General features: G+C 50.4%; 1 protein-coding gene across 4 annotated transcripts; it reads right to left on the bottom strand.

Annotated features, from left to right (window-relative positions):
* Positions 1-18,885: 18,885 nt before the first annotated feature.
* SLC35C1 (solute carrier family 35 member C1) lies at positions 18,886-27,186 on the bottom strand. Of its 4 annotated transcripts, none has more exons than XM_047693262.1 (3): positions 27,086-27,186; positions 24,911-25,437; positions 18,886-21,139 (listed from the first exon to the last, which is right to left on the bottom strand). In XM_047693262.1, the coding sequence occupies exons 1-3, from the start codon at positions 27,115-27,117 to the stop codon at positions 20,580-20,582; spliced, it is 1,119 nt and encodes a 372-aa protein (XP_047549218.1). In that variant the 5' UTR covers positions 27,118-27,186; the 3' UTR covers positions 18,886-20,579. The 4 variants fall into 4 exon arrangements, with proteins under 4 accessions (XP_047549218.1, XP_047549219.1, XP_047549220.1 ...); XM_047693263.1 differs by lacking the exon at positions 27,086-27,186 and adding an exon at positions 26,791-26,877; XM_047693264.1 differs by lacking the exon at positions 27,086-27,186 and adding an exon at positions 26,710-26,778.
* Positions 27,187-27,891: the final 705 nt, after the last annotated feature.

Raw genomic sequence — 27,891 nt, 5'->3', positions numbered from 1 at the left:
TTCGGCCCAGGTCATGATCTCAAGGTCCTGGGATCGAGCCCCACATCGGGCTCTCTGCTCAGCGGGGAGCCTGCTTCCCCTCTCTCTCTGCCTGCCTCTCTGCCTACTTGTGATCTCTCTCTCTGTGTCAAATAAATAATAAAAATCTTTAAAAAAAATAAAAATAAATAAAAAATATATTGAGGGCATTATTAAAAAAAAAAAAAAAGTAAGGTAAGCCTCAGCAGCAGAGTGGGACTTTTAAAAAGACAGGTCTTCTGTTCAGAAATGCCAAAGTCAAAAAATGTTGTTTATATCAAATTTGCATGTGTAAGTTCTAGTTTTTTATTGATGTTAGGGGTCTTTTATTTATCTGAATACATGCATTGGATTAAGATGTATAGTGTTTTAAACAGATGAGTGTGTTGGTGTCCATATTTAAAAAATCTTCAGGGATGCCTGGGTGGTTCAATTGGTTAAGTGGCTGCCTTAGGCTCAGGTCATGATCCCAGCATCCTGGGATGGAGTCCCACATAGGGCTCCTTGCTCAGTGGGGAACCTGCTTTTCCCTCTGCCTCTGCCTGCCACTCTGTCTGCTTGTGCTCACTTTCTCTGACAAATAAAATGAATAAAATCTTAAAAAAAAAAAAGGAATTAAAAAAAAAAAGATTTTCAGCTTGGGGCTCCTGGATGGCTCAGTCGTTAAGCGTCTGCCTTCGGCTCAGGTCATGATCCCAGGGTACTGGAGTCGAGCCCTGCATTGGGCTCCCTGCTCAGCGGGAAGCCTGCTTCTCCCTCTTCCACTCTCCCTACTTGTGGTTCCTCTCTCCCTGTCGCTCTCTTGTCAAATAATTAAATAAAATATTAAAAAATTCTTCAGCTCATAAATTAGAAACAAAACCAAAAGCTAACCTAATCCACGGTGCTATACATCACATGCCAGGATGATGGTGACTATGGACCAGGATGGATGGATAGAGATGGGGCACCTAGGGGAGTTTCGGGGGTGCTGATAATGTTCTATTTCTATTTCCCTCGGACCCTTCCCAGACTCTACTGCTGGCCAGAAGCTGGACAGACAGAATCTGAGTTCTTACAGACACACCTGAGTTTCCACCCGAGCAGGAAGCCACCCATATTATTGCTTTGTTGGGTCCTACAGAAGCCTCACTATCGGTCAGCTACCCAGAGACAAGTTGGGCCTACTAGCCATCCCAGAAACTTGTAGCCTTGAACAGAGGACCAAGGAAATGGGGAAACGAGTGCTTTTCTGACCTTTGCCACAGTAGACCAAGAACATATAGGATGTTCCTTACCACCCCCCCCCAATTCTGGTGTGACCATCAGACCTTGGGACAGGGACCCGTGGCCAGGGGGGATGGTCAGGCAACTGTGCTCTGATCTCCCGGGACCGAGACTTCAGTCACCCCCAACACTCAGAAAAGCTGCACTCCATTCTCCCCACCCCGAGAGGCAAGGTCCCAGCCAAGATGTTGGACCACCCAGTAAGAAAGAGCAAACCGGAGAAAGAAAAACCAGGAGGAGGGGCTCCAGCCAAGATAATAGGGCTATGGAACTTGTTTAATTTCAACACTGAAATTTCAAGGCTCTTGCTCAAGAGAACGGCAACTACTCTTCGGGCTCAAGGGAGGGAAGTGCGGTGTGTGTGTTTGCGGGTCTGCATGTGACAGGGATGAGAGAGACAAAGGGCGTGAGTGACATGTATAAACCTCTCGGCCACCAGGAAAAGGACCTCGCTGCTGAGCCTTTCTCTGCTCATCTGTCTCTGAGGCCCAGGTGACGTATTTGAGGTGACAGATTCGTGAGATACTTGCCTCAGCCTGCCCTTAATGACAAGCCTCTGCTGGAGGAGTAGAGCCCCAGGCAGTGACACGCCCGAGACTGGGCTTTGGTCACTAACACAGAACCGGGGTCTTCTCTGAGATATTAGCATTTGTCGACCCTCCCTCCCCTCCATTTTTTAATTTAGAAGAATAAAGTGCGAGAAATGAACTTTCCTTCTCAAGGACACTGGAGATTGACTGCTTGCCTTTTGTGTGGTGGGATATACTTTCCAGAAGGGTGGGGCGCAGGCTGGTGGAGGGAGCTCACGGAGCTGCCTTTATGTACCCCAGACCCCTCGGGCCCCTGAGTTAAGATGGAAACCGTGTGTGTGTGACCTTCACCCAAATCCTTCTGGTGTCAGGTAACCAAAACATTCGAGCTAGCTAAAGCGAAAAGCAAACATACGTTGAGAGGACACAGGAACATCCTGCGGGACCCCAGGGCCTAACATGCTTCTTGCTTTACCAGAACTGAAAGCAGGAATCATTAAAGCCACTGGATACGGGACAGCCATCCTCCCTCTGTTTCTCTTTCTCTGAGAGCCTATGGTCTCCTGTTTGCTTCTTCTTTTTTTTTTTTTTTTAAAGATTTTTTGTTTATTTATTTGACAGAGAGAGAGCACAAGCAGGCAGAGAGGCAGGCAGAGAGAGAGGAGGAAGCAGGCTCCCTGCTGAGCAGAGAGCCCGATGCGGGACTCGATCCCAGGACACTGAAATCATGACCTGAGCCGAAGGCAGCGGCTTAACCCACTGAGCCACCCAGGCGCCCCTCCTGTTTGCTTCTTCTTGCAACTTCCTCCACTTTCTTTCCCCACCCTGAGGTTGTGTTTTCTCGGCCTGCTCTGTGAACAAGGCCAGATATGGCTGCGCCATAACTTCCGGCTACTACTAGGAGAAGACTGCCAGGATCTTTCAGGTCCCGATTCAGGAACAGTGGGTGGCCTAGGACACTGGTCCAGTCAGCAGGGGCAAGGGACGGGAGTCTATGGTCCAAATGTGGAGTGAGGATACACTCCCATGAGCGAGGAAGGTGTGGGAGATGAAGGTTTGGGTGCTGAGTGGACATTAATTATCATTGCCCTTGCTTATGAGGGTATTATGACCAAGTGCCTCCTGGGTCAGGCTCCAAGAAGGTTCTTGAAGATACAGGGTTGGGTTAGACATAATTCTTGCCCTTTGAGAAACTTAGAGTGAAGGAAGCAAATGTATTAACATTTTTTTCTGTTATGTGCTTCATGAGAAGTACAATAATAGAGTTTTGTGCAAACTGAGATCATAAGATCACAGAGGAACATTAATAGTGAATATTTGTTGAACTTTGCTCAGCACCTACAAAGTAGGGTCTGTTGTTGTCACTCTTATGCTAGCCATGACCTCCATTCACTGAGGACACAGGGTGGAGCGACTGAGCATCCTCCAAGTGACAGCTAGGAAGGCGGGAGCAGGGATTCCAATGCAGGTCTGTCTGAGTGTAAAGCCTAAGGTCTTCCCACTTCAGCAATGGAGATTTTAAAGAAATTATAGGTCATTTATATTTCAATTAAAAAAAATACAGAGGATAGGGACTCCCGGGTGGCTCAGTCAGTTAAGTGACCCTACTGACTCTTAGTTTCTGCTCAGGTCCTGATCTTGGGGTCCTGGGATTGAGTCCGACGTTGGATTCTGCACTCAGCTGGGAAGTCTGCTTGACATTCTCTCTCCCTCCCCCTCTGCCCTTCCCCCTGCTCATGTGCCCTCTATCTCTAAAACAAATTTTTTAAAAATCTTAAAAAAAAAAGTAAAGAGGATAAAACTAAATTAATTAATTAATTATTTTTTAAAAAGAACTATGAAATAGTATGTATAGGATATATGTATAGAAAAAGGTTAGGGTGCCTGGGTGGCTCAGTGGGTTAAGCCTCTGCCTTCGGCTCAGGTCATGGTCCCAGGGTCCTGGGATCGAGCCCCGCATCTGGCTCTCTGCTGTGCAGGGAGCCTTCTCCCCTCCCCACCGCCTGCCTCTCTGCCTACTTGTGATCTCCGTCTGTCAAATAAATAAATAAAATCTTAAAAAAAATTGCTGTTACTATTTAAAAAGTAATAAGAGTCAGCACTGGAGAGGGTGACATAACTTTTTTTCAGGCTTGGGTTACTGAGGTTGGGAAGGGATGGGGCAGAGGGACAGTTGACCCTATACATTTCTGTACTGTTTGAGTTTTGAAAACATGTATTGTTCAATTTGTGGTTAATTAATACATTTTTTCAAAAGATATCAGATTAACAAATTAGCTCAAAAAAAGCAAAAAGAAATGTCAGACATAATGACCTTGCTTAGGCCTCCTGCAAAGTTAACATGGCCATCCATGGCGAGGGACTTCTTGTCAAGGGATGAGGACTTTGCCTTCCCCTGCTCCCTACCATCTCACTCCCAGAAGCCCTGTAGCCCTGCCTTCTTTTGCAGAGGGAGGAGAGAGAGGGAGGTGATGAGGCCCTTCTACCAGCAATTGGGTGGGGTCCAGGAACAAGATTCTAGTTTCTCTAGTGGAGGTTCTTAAATGCAAGCTTTCCTAGGTGTTCAAAATGCAGATTCCCTGCAGAGTCTGACTCAGGAGGTCTGGGGCAGGGCCTGGGAATTTGTATTTTGAACCATACATGGGGCAACTAAGATGCAGAGGGTTCTGCATGGACCACATTCTGGAAAATACTGCTTTAAGCCATGGGTGGGGCATTCCGTGTCCCCAAAGCTCCGAGGCCCCTCTGTCAAGTCAAGGGAGACAAGCAAATCCCGCCGAGCTAGGGCAAGGCCTACCATTATCGTGTGTCCCAGAGCTTCTTTTAATCCCTATACCACCCTGCTTCCACTACCCTGAGACTCAGGGAAACACCCTGGGGCTTTGGGAACACTGGCTGGGGGAGGGAGAGGAAGCCAGCACCCACGAGAGCCCTCTCTGGCTTGGGGTGTGGCTGGCAAAGATGACCGTAGTAATGAGAACTCATAATAACATATGGGGCTCGTTCTATGACAATTCCTCTACTACGAAACGGATGTGAATATACTTAAGATCTTATTCTTAGAAAAAAACCAATGAGGTTGGTATTATTATCTTTTCCTTACATAGGAGGAGGTTGGGGCTCAGAAAGATGGAATAATTTGCCCAGGGTCACCCAGAGGCAGAGCCAGGAATTGAACCTGAATCTGGCTGAACCAGAGAAATGAACCACAGGGCTGACACTGATCCTCACAAGGGTCACTGGACGGGTCAGTGTGGTTTTCAAAAAGGATCGCCCAATGTGAGTGTAAGAGCTCAGTGGGAGAAGCTTGGTTACAATGCAGGGAGCACTGTAGGAGCCCGGGCTGTAGGGGCTCCCGTGGTCCCCCAGCAGCTGGGATTCCAGGCTCTTGTCTATTTGTCATAAGGGTTCCAGCCCCTGAAGAAGATGTTATACGCATGTTGGCGATCATTATTATAATCTGTCTTCTTCAGCTGTCAGGGAGATCCTAGCCCAACCAGAGTGTGATAGGATCGTTTTCTGGCAGGGAGGTCTCATGGGATGGGCCTAGATCCCTCAGGGGCCTTTAATGGGATTTGGAGTCAGGTAGACCTGGATTCAAATCCCAACTCTGATACCTGCTGTGTCGCCTCGGACAAGTTACTTAACTTCTCTAGGCTGCAGTTTCCTTGTCTACAAAACATACAATACTCTTCCCTCCCTCTCAGGGTGATTGCAAGGATTTTGTCCCCTAAATCCTGTAATGTACCCTGCACAGTGCCTGGCACACGAAATAGTGATTGGGACTGGGACTACTGGTGTTATCATGATTGGCCCAGGCACGTGCTTGTCTCAACCTTGGTGTTTTGGGTCAGATAATTCTTTGTCGTGGGGGGCGTTCTGAACATTGTAGGATGTTTCAACAATCCCTCAGTCGGACACCCTCATGGCCCCTGTGAGGCAGTATTCCCCACCCCACCACCCCGAGCTGAGAGCCAGTGAACAGAGGATAAAGGCATGAGAATGTCTTCAAAGGGAGCAATCCTGGAGGTTGATCCAAAACATCTGGGCCAAAGGAGGGGCCTGATATGGTGGGGGTTAGGGGGTGGAAACAGAAGGAAAGGGTGTGTGCTCAGGGTGTAGGAACAGAGTCAAGCTGGGAGATCCCAGCTGAGCCGAGAAGGGGTGGGCTCCGAGCTAGAAGGGGCCACAAGCCCCTGGAGATGGTACAGCCAACAGCAGCATCTGGGTTTTTATTTCTTTGTTTAGTGGAATTTTGTTTTTCCAGTTGTCCCAGTAGTACAAGTTTCTCTTAGACGATTCAGGAAAGGGCACTTTCCAGAAAATGAAGATCTCCTGTCATCCCAGCACCTCCCAGTCTGAAGTCCTCATTTGTTCTCTTCATTCAGAAATGTTTATTGGGTGCTCAGTGGATGCAGGCCCTGTCTGGGTGCTGGAGGTTCTGGGGGTGTCTGTGTGGGCCGGGCAGGTGGGGACTGGCTGTTGGCCTCTCTTCTGCGGCCTCTGCCTTGGAGGATCTGTGCAGCATCCTGACCCTGGCTCCTTCTCCTGGATCTTTCTGGAATCTGCCCATTTCTCTCCATCTGGGAGGCTTTGCTTGCACTGCCCCAGGCCCTTGTCCTTCTCTTGCCACCAGCCACTCTAGTGTTTTTTACTGTTTCATTGTCCTTTCCTTTTCTTTTTTTTTTCCTAGTTTTTTTTTTAATTGGGGTTAAAATATACTTCATATAAATATACCATTTTTTGATTTTTAAGTATACAATTCACAGCCATTAGGCACATCTATGATATTGTGTGACCATCACCGTGATCCCTTTCTAGAACTTTAAAAATCATCTCAAACAGAAACTCTGTACCCATGAGCAATAACTCACTCCCCATCACCAGTCCCTGGTTGCCCATATTCTATTCTCTCTCCCTCTCTCAATTTGCCTTTTCTAAGAACCTCATTTGAGTGGAATCATGCCATATTTATACTTTTGTGTCTGGTTTATTTCACTTAGCGTAATGTTTTCAAGGTTCAGCCACACTGAAGCATATATCAGAATTGTATTCCTGTTCAAGGCTGAGTAATACTCAGCCTCATACATACACACAATCCCAGGACACCAGGATCGTGACCTGAGCTGAAGGCAGACACTTAACCTACTGAGCCACCCAGGCGCCCCATACCATAGTCTGATTTTAGAACATTTTTCCTGACTGACCCCTAAAAGAAGCCCCCAAACCCATTAGATATCATTTCCTGTGCCCTTACCCCTGACCCTAGCCCTGAGCTGCCACGGATCTCTTTCCTGTCTCAAGAGATTTGCCTGGTCTGGACATTTCATATAAATGGAATCATACATTATGTGGACTTTTATACCTGGCTTCTTGCATTTAGCATCATTTTTCAAAAAAGATTTATTTATTTATCTGAGGGAGGGTGCCGTAGAAGGGGAGGGAGAGAGAGAATCTCAAGCAGACTCACTGAGCTCAGAGCCTGACCCCGTGACCCTGAGATCATGACCTGAGACAAAATCAAGAGTCAAATGCCCAACCAACTGAGCCACCCAGGTGCCGCCCATGGAGCATAAAGTTTTTAAGTTTCCTCCATTGCTACTTGTTTTGTAAGTAAAATGTCCTTAGAACCCAGTCCTGCTCACTTGTTTATATATGGTCAGTGCGTGCTTTGAGTTATAAAGGCAGAGTTGTCGCAGACACTATGGATAGAAAAGCCAAAAACAGTTACTATCCAGGAGTGCCTGGTTGGCTCAGTTGGTTAGGCGACTGCCTTCAGCTCAGGTCATGATCCTGGAGTCCTGGGATCGAGTCCCACATGGGGGTCCCCGCTCTGTGGGATGTCTGCTTCTCCTTCTGACCCTCCTCTCCCATTCTCTCTTTCTCTCTCAAGTAAACAAAATCTTAAAAAAAAAACAACAACAAAAACTGGTTACTATCCAGCCCTTTATAGAAAAAGTTTGCAGACTCCTGATTTAGGTATTTTGAGTTGTAAATTGGGTTTTTTCGTCGTCATCGTTGTGTTGTTGTTTGTTATTTTTCGGCATCTATGCTGAGAAAGGTCCTTAAAGAGAAAGAATAAAAGAAGGAGAAATTGGTGCCAAGAGCCCAGATCAACAAAAGCCACCACTCTCGGGTCCGAACTGTAGAGGAGAGCAGTCTCCCAACCAGCCAGGAAGAGAAATGCTGTGCAGGCAAGCCCCCATGTCTGGGGAGCCAGGAGGCAGAGCCCCTCAACAGGAGAAGTGACCTTCTCTACCAGGTGATGATCGCTTGGGGTCCTAAACGATATGGTGAAAGCTACAGGGGAGAGGCTTGTTATAGGAACTGCATTGGCCTTTCCCGCGGAAAAATAAGCAGAAAAGTCAGTGAAGTTTCTCTTAGGGGCAAAAGCTTCTGCAGGCCCCGGATGCTGGAGTCAGAGTGGTGGTTCCGCTCAACTTCTCAGCGAAACTTGGAACATCCTGAGACAACAAACAATTCCCCAGGGCTCTCTTATCTTCTTCCTAGGTTGCTATCAGCTGCCTGCAGGCTGGGGGTCATTTACATGATACTTACCAAGGGCCACCTTAGTCCTGTTCCCGGGGCTGGGGATTCAGACTGTAGCAGGAGAGGCTCCATTGCTGCCTTCAAGGACCTTACGGTCCAGTGGGGTAGACTCTTTCCTCCCCATGGAGGAAGGGCATAGGGACGCAGAGATCATGTCACAAGAGTTAATGATTATTAAGTGCTAACTGTGTCCCAGAGACCTGCTCAACTCACGTGATCCTCAAGACCGTTGGTGAGATGAATCATTATGTTATTGCTACTTGACAGATGAGGAAACCAATGCACAGAGAGGTTAAGGCACTCAGGTAAGGTCACACAGTGAGGCAGAGCTGGGATTTAATCCAGGCAGTCCAGTTCCAGCATCCAAGTTGGGTGAGTAAAGGAGGGCTTCTCTGAGGAACTGATGTCGACCAAGGGTTCACAGTTCTGCATTTCTCACTCTCTGTTGTGTTGACCAAACTATAGTCAGGCTTCTCTCTTGCCTACAGGCCCGTGAACTCTGCTTGTCCCAAGCCTGAGCAAGCACAAAAAAGTAGAATGTGTCTCCCCTTATCAGCTTCTGGAAATGTGCTGACCACAGCCAAGACCCTGCTCCTATCAGACCCCACTGGTCATTTCTCATTGCCTGCCTGTCTTTCCCTCTAGAGAGTCTGCTTGCCTCCTCCTTTATCCTATAAAAGAAAACTTTTTTCTGCTGGATATTGAGATGCTTACATATTTCTGAGACAGATGTGTCCTCTCTTTTGCAATAGTCTCTAATAAAAGTATCTCCCTATCTATGTCCAGATTTTGTTTTGTTTTGTTTTGTTTTTAAGATTTTATTTATTTATTTGACAGACAGAGATCACAAGTAGGCAGAGAGGCAGGCAGATAGAGGCGGGTGGGGGGAAGCAGCCTCCCTGCTGAGTGAGGAGCCTCACATGGGGCTCGATCCCAGGACCCTGCGATCATGACCTGAGCTGAATGAAGGCAGAGGCTTAGCCCACTGAGCCACCCAGGTGCCCCCAGATTTTGTTTGTACTGGACAACATTGGAGCTGAGATCAGAGCGGGTAGCAGGTGCAGCTCTACGAAGAAAGGAAGAATAGTGCGGCAGGTAGAGGGAATAACATGTACTAAGGTCCTGAGGTGGGTGGGAGCACTGAGCACTTGAGGAACTAAAAGATTAGATGTTAAGATAAATAAGCTCCAGGTCAAGCAGCCGGTTCTCCCTATCTTTCCACTTACCTGTCCTCAGATGTTGGCTGCTTTCCTCATGGTGGCAAAATGGCTTCAGCACTCTACACACCTTATGGAACCCTTCCTCTTGCTCCTTTGTAGCAGAGAGGAAAAGTCTTTAGGGAAGCACCCAGCCAGACCTGCCCCCAGGTCTCATTGGTCAGAATTACATACATGCTCTTGCCCAGACTACTCCATTACTGTCATGATTTAGACCAATCACAATTCGCCCTTGGGACATGGACTCAGGGAGTGGCTGCCATTTGCATCTGCTGTGAACATGATTATGAAACTGAGGAATTTCGGGAGGAAGTTGATGGGAGGGAATTGACTCTTGCAATCTCTCAAAATAAACTAGGAAATTGCATGCAAAAGTTCCTTACAATAGCAGAAGGCTTTGTTAGTATTATGACTGGTATGTAACCATTGCTATTATCTGTAGTAGCCAAAGCCCCCTAGAGCCCACTAAGTGCGCTCCTGCTTCCCTTTCCTTTGGCAAAGACAGGGTGGCGGGTAGGGGGGCGCATGGTGAAATCTTTCACTGCTCCAAGACCCCTAAACGTTTATGATATTCATTGCTGCTGGCAAGTGGTGGAAACAGCCAGAGAGACCCCCTTGGGGAAGCTGGTGTTGGGGGAGATGGGAAAGAAGGCTGCTTTAACAGGGACAGGCAAAGGGGCAATGCTGTTAGCTCCGGTTCACAGGGATACCGCCATCTCCGCCCATGGATCCCATGTCCTGTCAACCTCTCATGGGGGTGACAGGCTGTTAAAGAAGTTATACTCTAAGGAAGAGGTGTGAAAGGTGGCCCGAGGCTGAATCCAATGCAAGCAGGAGCCACAGAGCCCATGTGGCAGCTTCTAAATTTGAGCCACTGTTTAAAAATCAGGGGCTTGCACATAAAGGTTCAGATTTCCAGCTTCTTTGGCAAAAGTTGACATTCTAGCGATACAAGCCCTCACTCCCCAATGGCAACAATTGATGGGAACTGTGTTGTGAGCCCCTTGTTTACAATGCTCCATCACAGTTCCCCCCCTGGCCCCCTCTCCCCACCTCTGCCGGCCAGCTCTCCGTTCTCATTTACATTCCTGGTTTTCCTGGTTGTCCCTGCTGGTGCTTTCTTTTTTTTTTTTTTTTTAAAGATTTTATTTATTTATTTGTCATAGAGAGAGAAGCGAGAGTGAGCACAGGCAGACAGAGTGGCAGGCAGAGGCAGAGGGAGAAGCAGGCTCCCTGCCAAGCAAGGAGCCCGATGTGGGACCCGATCCCAGGATGCCGGGATCATGACCTGAGCAGAAGGCAGCTGCTTAACCAAATGAGCCACCCAGGCGTCCCCCTGCTGGTGCTTTCATGAAGAGTTCCACTCCTGTGATTAAGAAGAAGAAGAAGAAGAAGAAGAAGAAGAAGAAGAAGAAGAAGAAGAAGAAGAAGAAGAAGAGGAGGAGGAGGAAGAAGTGGTTGTTTTCATCTTCCCTGCAAATGCAGCGGGAGGGAAGGAGCAGAGATCCATTGAGAAGATGTGGGCAGCAGAGAGAGAGGCAGTCCAGGTTCCCAGCCTCTCCAGCTCCTGCCAGGGCAGCTCTCTCCCACCCAGCAGGCTGGAAGGCTGCTCTGGGCGGGCCTCAGAGCTGAATCCCAGGCCCATGTGGCGGAGGGACAGAGTTGCATCCTTCTTTCTGCTGCGAGCGATCGCACCTGCTGTGTGTGTACTGGATGGTGTGCTCAGTGTGCACTGTGCACTGTCTCACCCAGTTATCGTAGTAGTCCCTGGGAGTAGCAACTCTTATCGTCCTCACTCCACATATTAGGCCAGCAAGGCTCAGAGACATCAAGTCACTTGCCTAGGATCACACAACAAGGAAGTGGACAGGAAGCTGAGACGAGTGAGGTGAACTCACTCAGCTGAGGACACCCAGCCAACAGATGGTGAGGCTGGCGTTCCAGCTCAGGTCCAATCGACTCCAAAGGCTTGAAGTCGAAAGCTGGGGGCATGCTGGTTTGGCCAGCAGTATTTTTGGAAATAAGGAACTTTTTGCCCTTTGCTGGGGGCTTCCTGGTCCCGTTTGCCACACGTCCCACCAATACCTGTGATTCGCACCTGGCCTCTTCCCTCACGCGTGTTACTTTCTTGGCCCCTGGAGAAGATGACAACCTTCGTGTCCTTTCCATGTTCTCCAGCCTCCCGGCAGAGTCCAGCTCAGATGACTTAGAGCTCTTGGTTCTAGGACAGATCTGGAGGTCTGCGTTCACTTTTGTCCACCCCACCCCACCAGGCTTTCTGGGAGTTGGGGACAGAGATCAATGGAATATGGTTAGAGTTCAGGTTCAAGTTCAGGTTCAGCTCCATGACCATGATGCTCCATGCCTCGGTTTCCCCATCTGTGAAATGGGCATGCTAATAGTACTTGCCTCAGACGTTAATACATGGGAAGTATTTAGAAGAAGAGCACCAGGCATGTGGTGAGTATCCAACAAATGTTAGTAATAATAATAATAGTAATTCTTACTGAAAAATTATTATGATGTTGTTCCATGGAAGGGCAGTGGTCTGGATTCTTGTCCCATGTTGCTGTGACCTTGGGCAAACCAGTCACAGTCTCCCAGCCACAGTCTGGAATCTAGGGCTGGATTCTCATTTCCATTATAAATTCTCCACTGGAGGCTCCAGTTGTCACCCATCGCCATCGATGCTTCCCCTCCCCCACACCCACACAGCCTTCCTCCCAGCACTCCACCAGGTGCTCCAGCTCAGCGGACTCTGCAGGCCCCATTTCAGCTAGTTTCAGACCCTAAATTTGGCTCTTTCACGGAAACCATGGTTTGTGGTGGGGGCAGGGCGAGAGTGAGGGCTGTGTTTGGGGACGCAGCTTCCCCACCTGACTGGTGCTGTGAGAGGCAAGCAGGGTCAGGAGGGCTGAGAGCCACGCTTGACCTTGTCATTGGCTTGGGCATGTCTTTGGACCCTTACCGGCCTCAGTTTTCTTATCTAGCAGCTAAATTTCATGTAGGTTGACTTTTTAAATCATCACGTTATCTCTTCAATTAAAACAGCTTTCTCTTCTTTCCTATGAGGAAACGCTCAGAGAGGTTAAGTGATTTAGCTCAACCCACACAACTAGTGTTTTATTCGAGCCATCTTTTAACCCCCAGGTCTAATCTCCTTTTATCCTTATTTTTTTTTCCTTTTTATCTTTAGATGGGAGGTAGAAGCCATGGTTTTATGGTTGAAAGACAGACTGCCTGGGTTTGAATCCTAGTTCTGTCGAGTATTAGCAATGTGACCTCAGACAAATTGCTTAACCTCTCTGTGCCTCAGTTTTTCTCATCTGTGTGATGGGAGATGATAACTGGACCCACACAGAGTTGTTATGAGGATTAAATAAATTAATATGTGTAAAAACACTCTCAGCAGTGCCTGACACTTAGTAAAATTTATTTAAGTATTACTGAATTAATAAGATAGCTCCCCTGACAATCAGAGCTCAAGCATGTAAAAAAACAAACAAACCCACTCTAGATCAGGACCAGGACACCCGTGTTCCACTTTGGGCTCAGCCACTAATTTGTTCTGTGCCCTCAGGGACCTCCTTTAAACTTTCTGAGCCTTAGTTTCCTTAGCTACAAAATGAGGAGCTTGGACAAGTTCATCGATGAGCAGCATTTTTTTAAAAAACATCAAAACTGTTTTGATCACATCTTCTTATCTATTTCCATCTATCAGGGAGAATATTTCAGTGTAGAAGATGCTGCCTGGGCTGCTGTCCCAGCACCTGTGGATTCCCCCACTGGGGGCCCCATAGCAATGGTCTGGATAATGTATGTGACTTTACCCGACCCAGTCATACCAGGAATTGCGGAAGCGGACCCCAAAGGGAGACTGAGTCATATTACGGGTAGCGTTTAGGCAGAAAGGATGTGAATTCCTGCTTAGGTAGCTGTTGGGTTCTGGTTCCTGCGGGTTTTTTTTTTTTTTTTTTTTGAGATTTTATTTATTTATTTGAGAGAGAGAGAGAGACAGAGAGAGAGACAGAGAGTGAGGAGGAGAGGAAAAGGGCAAAGCAGGCTGAGCAGGGAGCCTGATGTGGGATTCAATCCCAGGACCCTGGGATCATGACCTGAGCCACCCAGGGCACCCCATGTTTCCTCTCATTTCTCAGGCTTGGCCTATCTTGAATTCCTGAAATTCAAATATCACCTCTCCCCCATTTACTTAGGCTGCCCTACCAGTTATTTATTGCTACATAATCAATCACCCCATAATTTAGAGGCTTAAAATACCAATTTCTTGTTTCTCTAGATTCTTCGGTTTGACTAGGTGGCTCTTTGGCTGGGTGGCCCTTAGGCTGACCTTAGGGTCACTCGTGTGGCTGTATTCACCTGGTGACTAGGCAGGGCTGTTGGCTGGGGTGCCTTAGTTCTCTTCCCTGGGACCTTCCCATATGGCTAGCTTAGGCCTCCCGAGGGTGGTCTCTGGATTGCCAGGGACAAAAACAGAAGTCTAGTCAAAGCCTGGCCTCCAGAGCCCCAAAATATTGCTTTTCCTGTATTCTTTTGGTCAGAGCCAGTCACAAGTTTGGCCCTGATTTGAGGACTCAATGGAACCCAACTCTTTAAAAAATATATATTTATTTATTTATTTATTTGACATGCACAGAGAGAGAGATCACAAGTAGGCAGAGAGTCAGGCAGAGAGAGGAAACCAGGCTCCCCACTGAGCAGAGAGCCCGATGCGGGCCTCGATCCCAGGACCCCGAGATCATGACCTGAGCCGAAGGCAGCGGCTTAACCCACTGAGCCATCCAGGTGCCCTCAATGGACCCCAACTCTTGATAGGAGATGCAGTGTGTGCATTGTGGGTGGGAGGAATAAAAGGTGCTGGGTGTGCAGACAAAAACCATAACTAGCTGCAGTGGATTTCTTAGTTGCAGACGAAAGAAACGTAAGTATATATCTTATGATTTACATATTCCCACCTAGAGCACTCTGATTTCATTTCTCACCACCTCTCAGCCACTGGGGCCTTACCTTCACTCATACCAACCGCACTCCCACCCCAGGGCCTTTGCACTTGCTGATCCCTCTGGACCCCAGATCTTCTTCTGACTGCTCCTTTGTTACTTTTAGATCTTTACTTACATCTTTACTCAGAAAGGTCTTTTCTGATCTCTGAACTAGTCCCACCCCTGACATTGCCAGTGCCCTAATTAGACCTTATCTTCTTCATGGCACCTACTCTCTATTATTTATTTTTTGTCTTTTTGTTTACTATTGTTCTTTTCTCAGCAAGCTCCAAGAGTGCCAGCCCTATGGTCTGTCTGGATCTCTGACATATGCCTGGCTCATGGTAAGTACTCAGTTACTGAAAGAATGTATTTCATGCTTTTTAGACATTATACTATTAATATACAATGAGTTGTGATGAGAGGCAGCTTAAATGACATGACAGATGATTCCAGGAGGTGATGCAGGGAGCTCACACCAAGGCTGGATAATCTCAATGACTCTCACCCTTTCTAGTTCTGCTAGTCCATGACTATAAGCAGTATTCAAAGTGCTTTCAAGATCTAAAGGTGAGATATAAACACCTAGTTATTACGACTGAGAGTGCATTGGGCAGTTCTGTGAAGGACGGGGCATGGGTGTTCATTATACCTGTGATCAAATGGGGTTCCTCACTGAGCTGCAGGAATAAACACGTGTGTGTCATCTGTATTCCCTACACCTCATAGGTTACCAAGGGACTGTTGTCAATGGACAGCCGTAAGAAGGGCTGTGTGGTGGTAATGCGTATCCCCAGTGGTCTTGGACTCTCCTCCCATGGAAAGTGGGGACCCTGTCTCCTACCCTTGGATCTGAGTGGGCTTGTAATTGTTTTAACCAATAACGAAAGGCAGAAGTGCCATGACATGACTTCCAAGGCTGGATCAGAAAAAGCCAGCTAACATCTTACCTACTCTTCTTGGACCATGAGCTCTGGTGGAAGCCAGTAACCAGCAAGGGGTCACACCACCCTGAGACCACCACACTGGAGAGGCCATGTGCAGATCAATACTTAAGTGAGATAGGTTGTTTCTTTGGTGCTTTCCACTTCCCAGAAACTTCTAGACTACTAATGTCCCGCATTCTACTTGACATTCCCCACTGGATGATGTCTTGTTCCCACCAACCATCTGACCTCTTGGACTTAACATGCCCCCAAATAAGCTTCTGGTCCCAAGCCCACCTCTAACCCTTCGTCTTCCCTGTCTAATAAATGGCACCTGCTTTCCCAGTTCTGTAAGCCAGGGTCTGGGCATTGTTCTTGAATTCTCCCTTTATTCAAGAATTCTCCCTTGAATTTCTCAACTCCACATCCAATCCCTCTGAAAGGTCTGTTGGCTTTACCTCCAAAACGCATCTCAAACTTGTCCTCTCCCCTTCCCTCAGCATCATCATCATCCCTGGCCACCACTGCAGACTCCCGACTGGTCACCCTGAGTCCTTGACTGTGCCTTTGCAGCTCTTGCCTTTTGTGCCCATCCATTCTCTTCATAACAGCCAGAGGGATTTGTTATTTTTAAAGTTTTATTTATTTGTTTGTTTAGCATTTTCTTGCTTTTTAAATTTTAATTCCAGTGTAGTTAGCATACAGTGTTACAGTAGTTTCGGGTGTACAATATACTGATTCAACAATTCTATATATTGCTCTGCACTCATCACGATATGCATCCTCTCTAACCCCCTTCACCTATTTCTCCCATTCCCCCACCTGGGATTGCCTTAAAATGTAAATCAAGTCATGGTGCCCCCAGTGGTTGCCCATGGTACTGAGAATAAATGTAACAACACCGTTGTCAGTATCCTGCTCTCTGGCCTGGAGCTTGGCCTCTGACTCCTCTCTTTCTACTCCTCCCTTGGGTGAGTAGAACCAAAAGGAACCAGTGTTTCCCAGTAATGTCAGGAAGTTGCTAAATCTGCTTCTACCCCTTTTCCCATGTCTGGGATTTTGTCTTCCTTTCCCTGTGAGGAGGAACCCAATGGGAATGACTAGTTGGGTTCCCTAGCTCTGTTCCTGCTACCCTGGTCTTCACTCTGGTCTTTGACCATGCCCAGCTCTTTGCCCTCCTCAGGGCCTTTGCATGGGCTGTAAGCTCTGCCTGAACACCATTTCTCTAGCCCTTCGTATGACTGGCTCCTTTCTGTCATTTGAGTCTGGGGTTAAAAGTTGTGCTCATAGAGGCACCTGGATGGCCCCGTCGGTTACAGAGGCTGAGTCTTGGTTTCTGCTCAGGTCATGATCTCAGGGACTCATGAGATCTAGCCCAGCATCAGGCTCCTCGCACAGCATGGAGTCTGCTTAAAACTCTCTCTCCCTCTCCCTCTGCCCCTCCCCACTGCTCTCACTCTCTCAGATAAATAAATAAATAAATAAATCTTAAAAAAAAGAAAAATGAAAAAAAGAATTGTGTTCACTGAGAGGCCTTCTCTGATTATTCTATCTAGAAGACTTTCCTCTCTGATAGTCTCCATTTTGGCTCTTTGTTTGTCTTCTCCTTTGTTCTTACCCCACTGCATGGATCTGATTATTTATAATGTCTTAGTTGCTGCTTGTCTCCCTAGTGCATGGGGCATGATTAGCACTCAGTAAAGAGGTGGCACCTGGTTGATGTTGATAATAGGGTTAAAAAAAAGAAACCAATATCCCTGCCAACTTTCCCCGGGGTGGCAGGGAAGCCTCAGGAGGCATGCCTTTAGTTCTGCCCAGTTCAGGGGAAAGCCAAAAGGGCTCAGGATCTCTGGGGTCTCTTCCAAGCACATAGCTAAGATTTTTTTTTTTTTTAAGATTATGTTTATTTTTCAGAGAGAGAGAGAGAGAGAGCACAAGAGGGGGAGCAGCAGGAAGAGGGAGAAACAAGCTCCCCGCTGAGCAAGGGGCTCAATCCCAGGACCCTAGGATCATGACCTGATCCAAAGTCAGACGCTAAACCAACTGAGTCATCCAGACATCCCACTAAGATGGATCTTTAAGAAAGTTATGGATTTGGGGGTTTGAGAGATATCAGTCAGTTGACATCTTTTGGCAGCTGTAACAATTCAGAGCTGATTCCAAATGAACAAGAAAACCCACAATAGCGGATTCGTTCTCCTCTCTCCTTGGGCATAAAATCTTTAGGAAAGGTTTGAATTTCAGTTCAGGTATAGTTTTTGACCTCAGTTTCTGCTTCTCCTTTTTTAAAAAAGATTTTTATTTATTTGAAGTAGAGCATGTGTGAGAGAGAGAGATCATGAGCAGGGGGAAGGATTAAGGGAGAAGTAGACTCCCCACTGAGCAGGGGACAACCCCCTCCCCACCCCCGCCGGATGTAGGACTTGATCTCAGGACCCTGAGATCATGACCTGAGCTCAAGGCAGATGCTTAAGTGACTGAGACACCCAGGCACCCTCTGCTTCTTGTTTTTAAAACTATTACCTTAACCTTACTTGTTGTTACTGGAAAATTTTGGATGACGTCACAGTGAACCCTCTTCGTAAACGGCCACTTTCCTTTCCAGGGTGTCCCAATCGACCTCTCCAGGATTAGGATCTCCTTCCACTAGCACAGTGCACACCTGGACTTTGGGAAAAGCCCCCAGGCCTCTGGAGCCCAATCGCAAAGTCTAGGCTTGGTGGTATGGGCACTGAACGACACCTAGAATGGCATCCAGCACCCATGAGGACCTGCACATGTCAAGGAGCTGCTGTACCTCCTTGGGGCACTTAGGAGGCACTGGAACAGATGTTGAGGACATTTATAAGTCCATTATTATTATTTTTTTAGGTAGTGACAGTAGTCTTGCTATCCAACCCACCCTCCTTAGCTCTCCTCGGCCTTGAGTCTGCAAGACCTTTGTGAGCATTAATAGCCAGTTAAAGCCTTTGCAATTAGTGGTCTAATCGGCTCATTAGACCATATGGCCTTGATCAAGCCACTCTGGGGAGATCATTGGATCATCATGGCAGCCTCGAACTGTTGGGTGGGGCTACCTCAGGCCACACACCGCAGAGGCAGTATGAGACAGTCCTTGGCAGTGTGACAGACTCTCCAGCAAGCCGTGTTCCTTTTCCAGATGGTGTCACCTGCCTGACCTGGGTGGTTGGTAAGCAGGCCACGGGTAACAAGCGCATTCCCCTTGGTTGATTGCAAGGGTAATCACGCAGCCCTGCCAGCCGCACTGGTTGTTTTGTGGTGGTCTCAGCCCGTCAACAGGCCATGTGGCCATCGGACTGGCCCCTGCGGTTCTTGTGATTACAAGACACCCTTCAGCAATAACCATCAGAAACTTCGCAAAAATAAAGGTTTATTACTTACAGGATCTGGAAACCACACAGTACACCTGGGGTCACACAGCGAGGTGATGGTGGTGGCGGGGGGACAGGGAGAGAGAATGAGAGAGCACACGCAGGCCTGGGGTTCTGCTTTTATTGGGGGGTCAAGGGTTTTGTGGGCTCCCTCTTTATTGGTGAGTTCGAAACATAGGAGTGGAAATTTAAAGCGAAGGAGGAGAAAAAGCAAACAAGTGGCCCAAATGATCAGTTACTGAAATCAACCAATATCTTAAAAACCAAGGGGCCTCTGATGGGGAAGGTGGCCTGGCTCTGTCTTGTGCAGTGGCTGGCGATCTCTGATTGTGGCTGCTTCAGCCCTCAGAGCTAAGTCAGGCACTTGCTTTGCAGAAAAGAAAAGACCCCAGCGGTGGGGGGTTTACACTATAGTGTCTTACTCCCGTTTCCATTCAGGGCATCAGGCCTTACTCACTTCCTTAGAAACCACCTTGAGTTAGAAGCCCGCCCTCCCCAACCTTTCCCCCATGACGACTAAAATCATGAGGGCATTATCCCAAGGAGATGGAACAGAGTGCAACAGAAAGGACAGGGACTGTGAAGGCCGGCATGAGGTCACGGGGCAGGGGTGAGGGGAGGAGAAGCTTCTTTCAGCCCTAACCTCAGGGAAGAAACAAGGTAGTTTATCTCCTTCATCAGAGCCAGGTTGCAACCCCTGCACAGGGATCAGGATCTGGGAATGGCAAAGCACCGCAGGGGAACGGGGGTGGGGCGGGGCTCAGAGCCAGGACCCTTCCTCTAGCAGCCCCCTTGGGGATGCAGCTCTGAGAAGGCCAAGCTGGGAGGTCTTACCTGGGCCAAGTGCCCCTCCGGAGGGGAGGAAGGACACTTCCTTGTGTCAGGGATTGGGGTGGTTGTTAATGGCCCTGCTTAACCTCTTCAAGCTGTGTGGCTCCCCTGTGTCCAAAAGCTGGGAACACAGGGTACAGATGGTGGGAAAAGGGCGCTTTCCCATGAGGTACCTCATTCCCAGGCCTATTCCCAGCAGGCCCTGGGGGGCCCAGGGCCGGGGTCGGGGACAAATGATCCTCTGTGCCCTTCCATGGGGCCTGCTGGGCTGGACGCAGAGAAGAGGGAATACTTGTCAGTTTCCTCCCTCAGCCCTGTCCACACTTTCCTGTAGAAGGCAGCTGATTGGTGGGATCAAAACTTCACTCCTTGTCTTGGGACTCAGATAGATGAGGTTTCCCCAATCCCTTTAGTTGGTCTGTGGTAGGGTCACACCCCCATCTCCCCTGGGTGCAAGTGAAGACTTACTGCTGTCCCTAAATGGTTGTGGCCTGTCCCCAACTCCAAAGGTCACGTGGAGGTAGAAACCCCTGGAAGGGGGACAGGAAGGGGTGCTGCCTCCCTGAAAGTGAGGGTTCTTCCAGAGAACCCAAGTGGCCGTTCCCATGGGGTCCCATCCTCCCTAGAGGACAAAACCCAGAAATCGGCATGGGGTTGAGATAGGTTTGGCCACTTTCTGACATCCCTTGACAACACTGGTTTCATTTTAACCACCAGACTGTGATCGGGTTTGTAAACAATACCCCCTCCAGACCCCCTTCTCAGGGTCCAGAGAGATGTCTTCATGGCTATTTGGGCCCTACCCTGGGCCTTTGCCCTGACTGGGCCATCCCCGGGTCCCTGGAGCAACTCACACCCCCATGCTGCTCTTCTCCTCCTCTTTGGGGCTGGGCTCCTCCTGAATCTTCTTCATCTCCCAGCCCCGGACCCAGGTATAGGCAGAGGAGCCCCCCAGCACCATCATGTTGCTGGTCCACCAGAGGAAGCTCTTGGTCTCCTCGTAGTAGAGCACCGCCAGCACCGTCTGGGCACAGGCTTTGGCCGTGCCGGACACGTTATGGGTCAGAGGGCTGGTGAACTTGATCTGTAGACCGGTTACATAGCCGATGGCAAAGCCGAACAGGCCGCCCAGGGTCATCATGCCCCAGAAGTGGGCGCTGCCCAGCTGGGAAAAGTCGCGGAGGGCCTGCAGCTCCCCCAGCAGCAGGAGCAGGGGCAGGAAGAGGACGCAGGCATTGACATTGTTGTAGAAGGTCAGGCGCCAGATGCTGCCATCCACGGCCGGGAGCACCTTCTTGGTGTAGATGGCGTTGAGCGAGACACAGAGGCTGGCCAGCACGCCGAAGAGGGTGCCCGTCCAAGACAGGGTACCCTCTTCCCCCTCCTGGTCCACACCAAGCCAGAAGCCACCTGCAGGGGGGAGAGGGGAGGGTCAAGGGGGATGAGGACAGGGAGGAAGAAGGACAGAGAATTTTGCCACTGGAGTTCACAGAGTGTAATGCAGTCCTCACCCTCCCATCACTCCCATCCCTCCCTGCCCTGTCTGCAACAGAGGCGTCCAAACGCTCGAATACATGCGATGCACCATACGAGGGCTGGGAAGTGGCCCAGGACACGAACGCTTTCTCAGGAGCTTCCATTCTAGCAGAGCGGGAAGACATTAAAACGATTCATTTCCCAATTATTTCTTTAATTACAATTGTAATGAGGGCCATAAAACAGTGCAGTGTGCTCTGAGAACCCATAATCCCCGACTGTGCTGGCTTGAGGCATCTGGAAAGTTACGTTGGAAATGAGCTCCAAAGGGTTGAGCGCTTTGTGGTTAAGGTGACTTGGGCCAAGTGACTTCAGGTCACAGAGTCTCGGCTTCCTTGTCTGTAGAATGGGAGCCTATAATGAGTTTGAGTCACTTTTGGCCTGAGGTCTTTGGGGACAGTTCACTCTTTTGGACACTCGGTCTGTGTTACCTCCTGCTCACAGAGCCTCCATGGCTCCCCATTGCCCCCCAAGACTGCACTCTTCCACCTGGCACACTGGCCTTCCTGGACCTTTGCCTGTCTCTGTCCCATGATTGTCCCAAGTTGTCTCTCTCATCTTCCTGCCTCTCACACTGGGACGCAGTGTCCTTGTTTGTGTCCTGCACCAGAAACGCCTTCGTCCTTCTTTCTGGGGGATTCTACTCAAGCGTCAAGGTCAGAGCCATCCCCTCCAGGGAGTAAGTCTTTCTTAATGCCAGACCTCCCTTTGGCCTCTTCCTGCCTGGGCTTCCCTGCCAAGACCCCTTGCCTGTCCTGAGCTGTTAGGCGCCTGCCCTTGGGGACGACTATACCATCTCTTTAGCGAGACCCCACCTTCTGGGGAGGCAGGGGCTGAATCCTGGTGTCAGCGAGATTTGGGCTCTAATCGGCTTCTGCCGTTGAGAGGCTGGGTGGCCTGAGGAAAGTTGGCTAAAGTTTTCTAAGCTCCCATTTCCTTCATCTGGAGAGACCTGGGTCATTTTCTTGACCCCCTCCTCCAACCAAACTACTTCCCACTTGCAACCAGAATGATCCTCCTAAAGTACAGATAGATCTGCTTAAAGCCCTTCCTCGCCTACTACCCTCAGGAAACCTTCCAGACTCACTTAACTTGGGCAGCCTCCTGTCTGGGGAGTCCCACTCTGGCCCAAACAGGAAGAAATGCATGGGTACTTTTTTCTGTCTAGAACATTCTCTCCTCACTCCTTCCTTATACCCATCTAGTACTTCCTCCAGAACGCCTGCTTGGATTACCCCATTCCCGACGCCATCCTCCTTTCCACCCCCACCAGGTTCTCTTCTACACCCCAATCACAGCCTCACCCCTACAGCAGAACTCATGGCCAGGCATCACCACCATGCCCGTCCACCTTTGCCAGATTCGTATCTCCAAAGTTTGGCATGATCTCTGGAATGTGCCTGGCTGTCAGTTAGTGTTTGTTGACTGACTGAGTGACCACAGGAATGGAGGTTGTTCCGGAGGTGGCTTTGAGGGCTGAAGGAGATCAGGCGTCTACTACAGTGTAGGCCCTCATGTGTGGTACTCTCTTTCTTGGCAAACAGTATCTGTACACCTGCTCCGGGGGTGTGGAAGATTGCCCAGGGCACCCTCCGTCCTTCTGCTCGCTACTTTCCGAGTCCAGGAAGGACACCCACAAGTTTCTGCATCCTAGAGGAGCTCGCACCCAGAAGGAGCTCTGAAAAGTACTATGAAAGGAGCAAGGGCCTAGGAATAGTCACTGGAAACGCAACTTAAGGGGGAGCCCAGCCGAGAGAGGGCCGGATCTGGGGCCCGCAGGGAGCACCAGCTGCCCCAGCTCGGCCCCATCGGTATGACCAGCGAATATGACCTTTCTTAGGAGCTATCGCGTCATCAGCTACTTTGATTACTTTTAGGACTTGGGCCCAGTTTCCCTAGCGACTTCACCTTTCTGTATGCAAATTTCCTTCCCATCCCAGATTCCCCACACCCCATAGCCCACCTCCTGAGGTCCTTAGGGCTCAACTGGAGATTCCTGGGGCATTTGGCTAAATGAGGCCTGGAACTCTGCATCAGCTCTGGAGGGACCGGCTTTGTGGAGTGGGGGAGGGGGAGTGCAGGCAGCTGATAATCTGCTAGGGGCCTCAGCAGCTCCTTCTGCTCTAACCTCAGCCTTCTCCCCTCTCCCATCTTGGGGCTGGACAGAGGAGTCTGAGACCCAGCAGCTGCTCAATGAGGGTGACATTTTCTAGGACAGGTGGCAGGGGAGGGGCCCTCGGCCTGGGACTCTGAGATGCCAGCAAAGAATAGAATATGTAGGTCAATCAACACGAACTTTACAGCACCAGGAAAAACAGGTTCGAAGAAAAGGCCACATTCCTGGGTGACAGAGCACTGGGCAGATTCTGAGGGAAGTGGGTGCTCCTTTACCCAGAATGCTGCAAAAAACCATTCTGTGATCATGGAAATATTCTACCATCCGTGCCGTCCAATACAGTAGCCACTGGCCACATGAGGCTACTGGGCACTTGAAATGTGGCTACGGAATCAGGTTATAACACCTGCAACTAAAGAACTGAATTTTATTTAATTATTTATTTATTAAAAAAAAAAAAAGAAAAGGTCTTTATTTATTTATTTGACAGAGATCACAAGTAGGCAGAGAGGCAGGCAGAGAGTGAGGGGGAAGCAGGCTCCCCGCTGAGCAGAGAGCCCGATGTGATGCGGAGCTTGATCCCAGGACCCTGAGATCATGACCTGAGCAGAGGCTTAACCCGCTGAGCTACCCTGGTGCCTCCCTGAAGAACTGAATTTTAAAAATGTCACTGCATTTGAATGAACTTTGAAATAGACACCTGTGGTCAGTGGCTAGTGTGCTGGCTAGTGCAGCTACAATCCTAGGGTACAAGAACAGAGCAGGGGGTTAAAAACATAGGCCTCGGAGTCTGGCCAATCCAGGTTTATGCCCCTGCCTGGCTACTTCCTTGCTGTATGGCCTTGGACAAGTAACTTAACCTCTCTGAGCTTCAGTTTCCTTGTTGGTCTGGAGTTGATGAGGGTGATGTTACCACTCAGAGAACCTCTGGGGAACACAGGAGATGCTTTGTGGGAATGATCAGCACAATGTCCCCATCGATAATTCTTCCTTTCTCAGGGCCAAGTGTCAAAAGACAGCTAAGACCTTTCAAAGCTTATTGTTTTCTACTCTCTTAGCCATTACTACAAGCCTGCAAGGTCAGAGGGTGATGGTATATTTAGTGCAAGATGTATTCTCCTCTGGAAATAGCACTGGATGGGGGCACGGTCAGAGCACTTGGACCCTTGAGAAGCAACACAGTGGTCAAGCATAGAGAGCCAGACTGCTTGAGGTCAAATCCCAGCTCTGCGCTTATTAGCTGTGTGATCTTCAACAGATTACTGGACTTCTCTCTACCTTGGTTTTTCCCCCCACTCTGTGCGATGTAGATTATAATCCCATCTCGTTATGAGGGGCCCATGCTGGGCCCCTAAGTTGCTGGGCGACCTCAGGAAGCTTATTCTCTCTGGGCCCCAGGCTCTTCCTCACATGACTCTGGGCAAGGGAACCGGGACAGATAAAGTCCAAAGATGCTTGGCAGGGTTGCTCTTTGGGGTTTTGGTCCCCCGTGCCCGCCTCCCTCCCCGTGGCCCTGGCTGGCTACTCACCGATGATGACCCCGCAGGTGAGCAAGGCATAGAAGGAGGTGGTCTGCTTGAGCAGCAAGTAGGAAAGCAGCACGTTGAAGACGGTGGTAAGTGAGCGGCCCACGTTGTAGAAGGCCACCCCGACGTACTTGAGGCACAGGTTGTTGAATGTGATCATGCCGATGAAGACCACGGACAGGGGCAGGACGCTGCGGGCCACCCTGAGGTCCAGGCGCAGGGAGGGAAAGTCCAAGGTGCCGGGGCAGAGCGTGGCCAGGGTGCTGAGGCTCTTGCACAGCACTGTGGTCACCAGGCACTGGTAGAAGGTGACGAAGATGGGGGTGTCCAGCTGTAGGGAAGGGCTGTCCAGCAGGTACTTGTTAAGGAACACCATGGAGATAGAGGTGGCCCAGTAGAGTGACACCACCAGGGCGATCTGCAGTGCCCGCAGCAGGAAGGGCTTCTCCTTGCTGGCCTCTGTCTCGGTCGAGGGGTCGGAGGTCCCCATCAGTGCCATGTGCAGGATCCGGGACCGCTTCAGAGGGGCCCTGTTCATGATAGCAGAGGAACTGGGTCACCCTACCGCCAGAACTAGAGTACTGGGCAGTCCACTCCTGCCTGCTATCTGCCAGCCACAGCCCTCAACTGTCACATGGCGGGTGGCCTAGAGGCCTCCCCATCCAGAGGTTCTGTTTTGGGGGGCCCCACAACCTGCTCCCGCTCTGAGGGGGCGCATGAGACAAGACACGGGGAGGGGTGAGGAATGGGCTAGGTTAGAAGACTTGTCAGGAGAGAAGGGCCTCGTGCCTGGTAGGGATGAGTCTCAGGAAGAAGGGAGGGGAGAGGGAAGGAAGAAGGGGAGGAGGAGGAAGGCAGGGCGAAGGTGCTGAAGAAGGGCGGAGGACAGCCTGGGGGAGAGAGGGAGTCTTGGGCGTCTGCAGGGAGAAAGGGGAGGCATGCAGGAAGCTGAATGGAAGGAGGGCGTGCGGGGGCGCTGGGAAAGAGGGGTGCAGGGAAGGTCAGAGGTGCTCAGGGCCGGGTCTGAAGGACGCAGGAGGAGGCCGGGCCGGCCCAAGCCCGCAGCGGGCTGCCCTCCGGAGCCCCAGCTCCCGTTCAGCGGCGGAGCCTCCGGACATCCGAGGCCGCGCTCCCCCGCGAGGCGGGCCCTGGACTCATTTCCTGACACGCCCCCGACCCCTCCTTAAAGGGCCCGCACGCCTGGCGTCACCCTTAAAGCCACAGCCCGCGAGAATCAGCCTTCAGAGTCAGGCTTGCGTGTGGGCCCCCAACCGCCTCTCCGCTCTTGCGCGCTCCTAGCTCGGGGATGGTGGGGGACGACCGGCCTCCGCAGAAGGTTCCTATAGGTGCTTGAGCCTCGGCCACCTTCCTGAAAGCCCTCCCCCAACCCCAGCTCGGTCTCCACCAGAAGCTAACCCGGGACTCCGCTCACCTGCAGGTCCGCCGCCCCCTCCCCCATCCCGGGCCCGACCTCACCCCCAGAGCCTCGGCAGCGCCTCGCGTCCCTGGGCGCCTAGACAACCCCTACCAGCCCCCCATCCCTCTATTAACCCTAGCTCACTCTCCCTTGTCGCATTCCATTCCTTTCCCTTATTTTCACTTCCCCCATCCCTCTTCCAAACCTGAGGACCGCCCCCCGCCAACCTCGTGGCGCTCCCGGAGGCCGAAGGACACAGTACCCCTTCAGGACTTACTTCAATCAGTCTGCGCTAGCTCTCCGCCCCTCCCCCTCAAATCTGAGAACAGCCATATGCGAGCCTCGAGGCAACACACCCCCCGGCTCCATCCTCCTTCTAAAAAACCCTTTCTTCAAGAGGGGCCCAGCCGCTAGTTCAGGCCCCAGGGCTGGCGTTCCCGGGCCTCCGAGGGGACCCGGCGCTTACCTCCTCTAAGGCACTGGCCTCCCGCCGGCACTGCTGAGCGCTACACCTGCAGCGCCACACCTGCAGCACCGCGCCTAGGGCGCTCCCTCGGGAGAAGACTTCCTGCTCCCCGCCCGGGCGCGGGCGCCCAGCCAAACTACCCCGCCTGCTCCCCATGTGGGCCCCGCAGATGGCGGCGGGACGACCCGGGCCCCAGCCTGACCTTGGCCCCGGGCTGTTCAGCCAGTCTGTTTCTAAGGCCACCCGAGGCCCAGTACCCTTGCCCGGCCCGCCAGGGATACCCCACTCCAATTACCGCCGCTTCCACGTCCCGGGACCCGGCTTCATCCCTGGCCTGCCGCGCGCCCCGCGCCCCGCGCCCCGCCTGCGCTTACAGGAGAGCGCGCGGGAACCGCTTCCTGCTCTTAGTAAGCCGAGGGTTCTCTGCCCTCCTCCAGGAACCGGGCCTGGGAAGTCTGCACCAGTCCGGGTGGGTCACTCACCAGGCAGCCTGGAGGGCCGACTTCACCCTGGTTCTTCCTCTAGCACCAGCGTTGGGCGGCTCACCTCTGAGTTCTCTTTGTTGTAAAAAGGAGGGGGCTGGCAGGACAATTCCAGGGGGTTCCAACGTCCTTGCTACTCTGGCTGGTTTGGTTGAAAGTAGGGACTACCATCTGTTCGTAGTATTTCAAACACCATTTAATTAGTACCATTTAATTTACAGGTGAGATGTCTTAGATCTGCTTTAAAATACTCAGAATACTCACCAGAGAGCGAGAGCGACGCGTATAGATAAGTAAAACAAGATAGGCAAAATGTTGATAATTTTATAAGAGTCATTTTACTTTTGTGTACATTTGAAAATTTCCATAAGAGGATAAAACCTATAGGATACATTTAAAGTCTCGCGTGCTAACTGATAAACCCTGGGCCCAGTTTAACACAGCCCTTGGTGGGCTATGCGAACTGGAGGGGTTACAGGGAAATTAGCACCATCCGCAAGCCCCAAGGCAGTTGCAAAAAGCAGTTGCAAACGCCCCAGAGTGAGCTCTGCCCCAGGCCTACCCTCTTCCATCATCAGGCCTCTGGCCCTTACTCTCTGGGACCTCTGCTACTCCCCCT

This window comes from Lutra lutra, chromosome 10 (assembly GCF_902655055.1).
Source record: "Lutra lutra chromosome 10, mLutLut1.2, whole genome shotgun sequence".
In the NCBI taxonomy this organism is placed as follows: Eukaryota; Metazoa; Chordata; class Mammalia; order Carnivora; family Mustelidae; genus Lutra; species Lutra lutra.
The sequence above is the reverse complement of the archived record's forward strand: the minus strand, read 5'-3'. Positions and strand labels throughout refer to the sequence as shown.

Excerpts from the sequence above, each read along its gene's own strand:
- SLC35C1 (XM_047693262.1), bottom strand. The coding sequence starts at position 27,117 with ATGAAGCCGGGTCCCGGGACGTGGAAGCGGCG. Across the intron at positions 25,438-27,085 it reads CCCGGGACGTGGAAGCGGCG|GGCCCCTCTGAAGCGGTCCC; the intron begins GTAATTGGAGTG and ends TATCATGAACAG. Across the intron at positions 21,140-24,910 it reads CACCTGCGGGGTCATCATCG|GTGGCTTCTGGCTTGGTGTG; the intron begins GTGAGTAGCCAG and ends TCCCCCCTGCAG.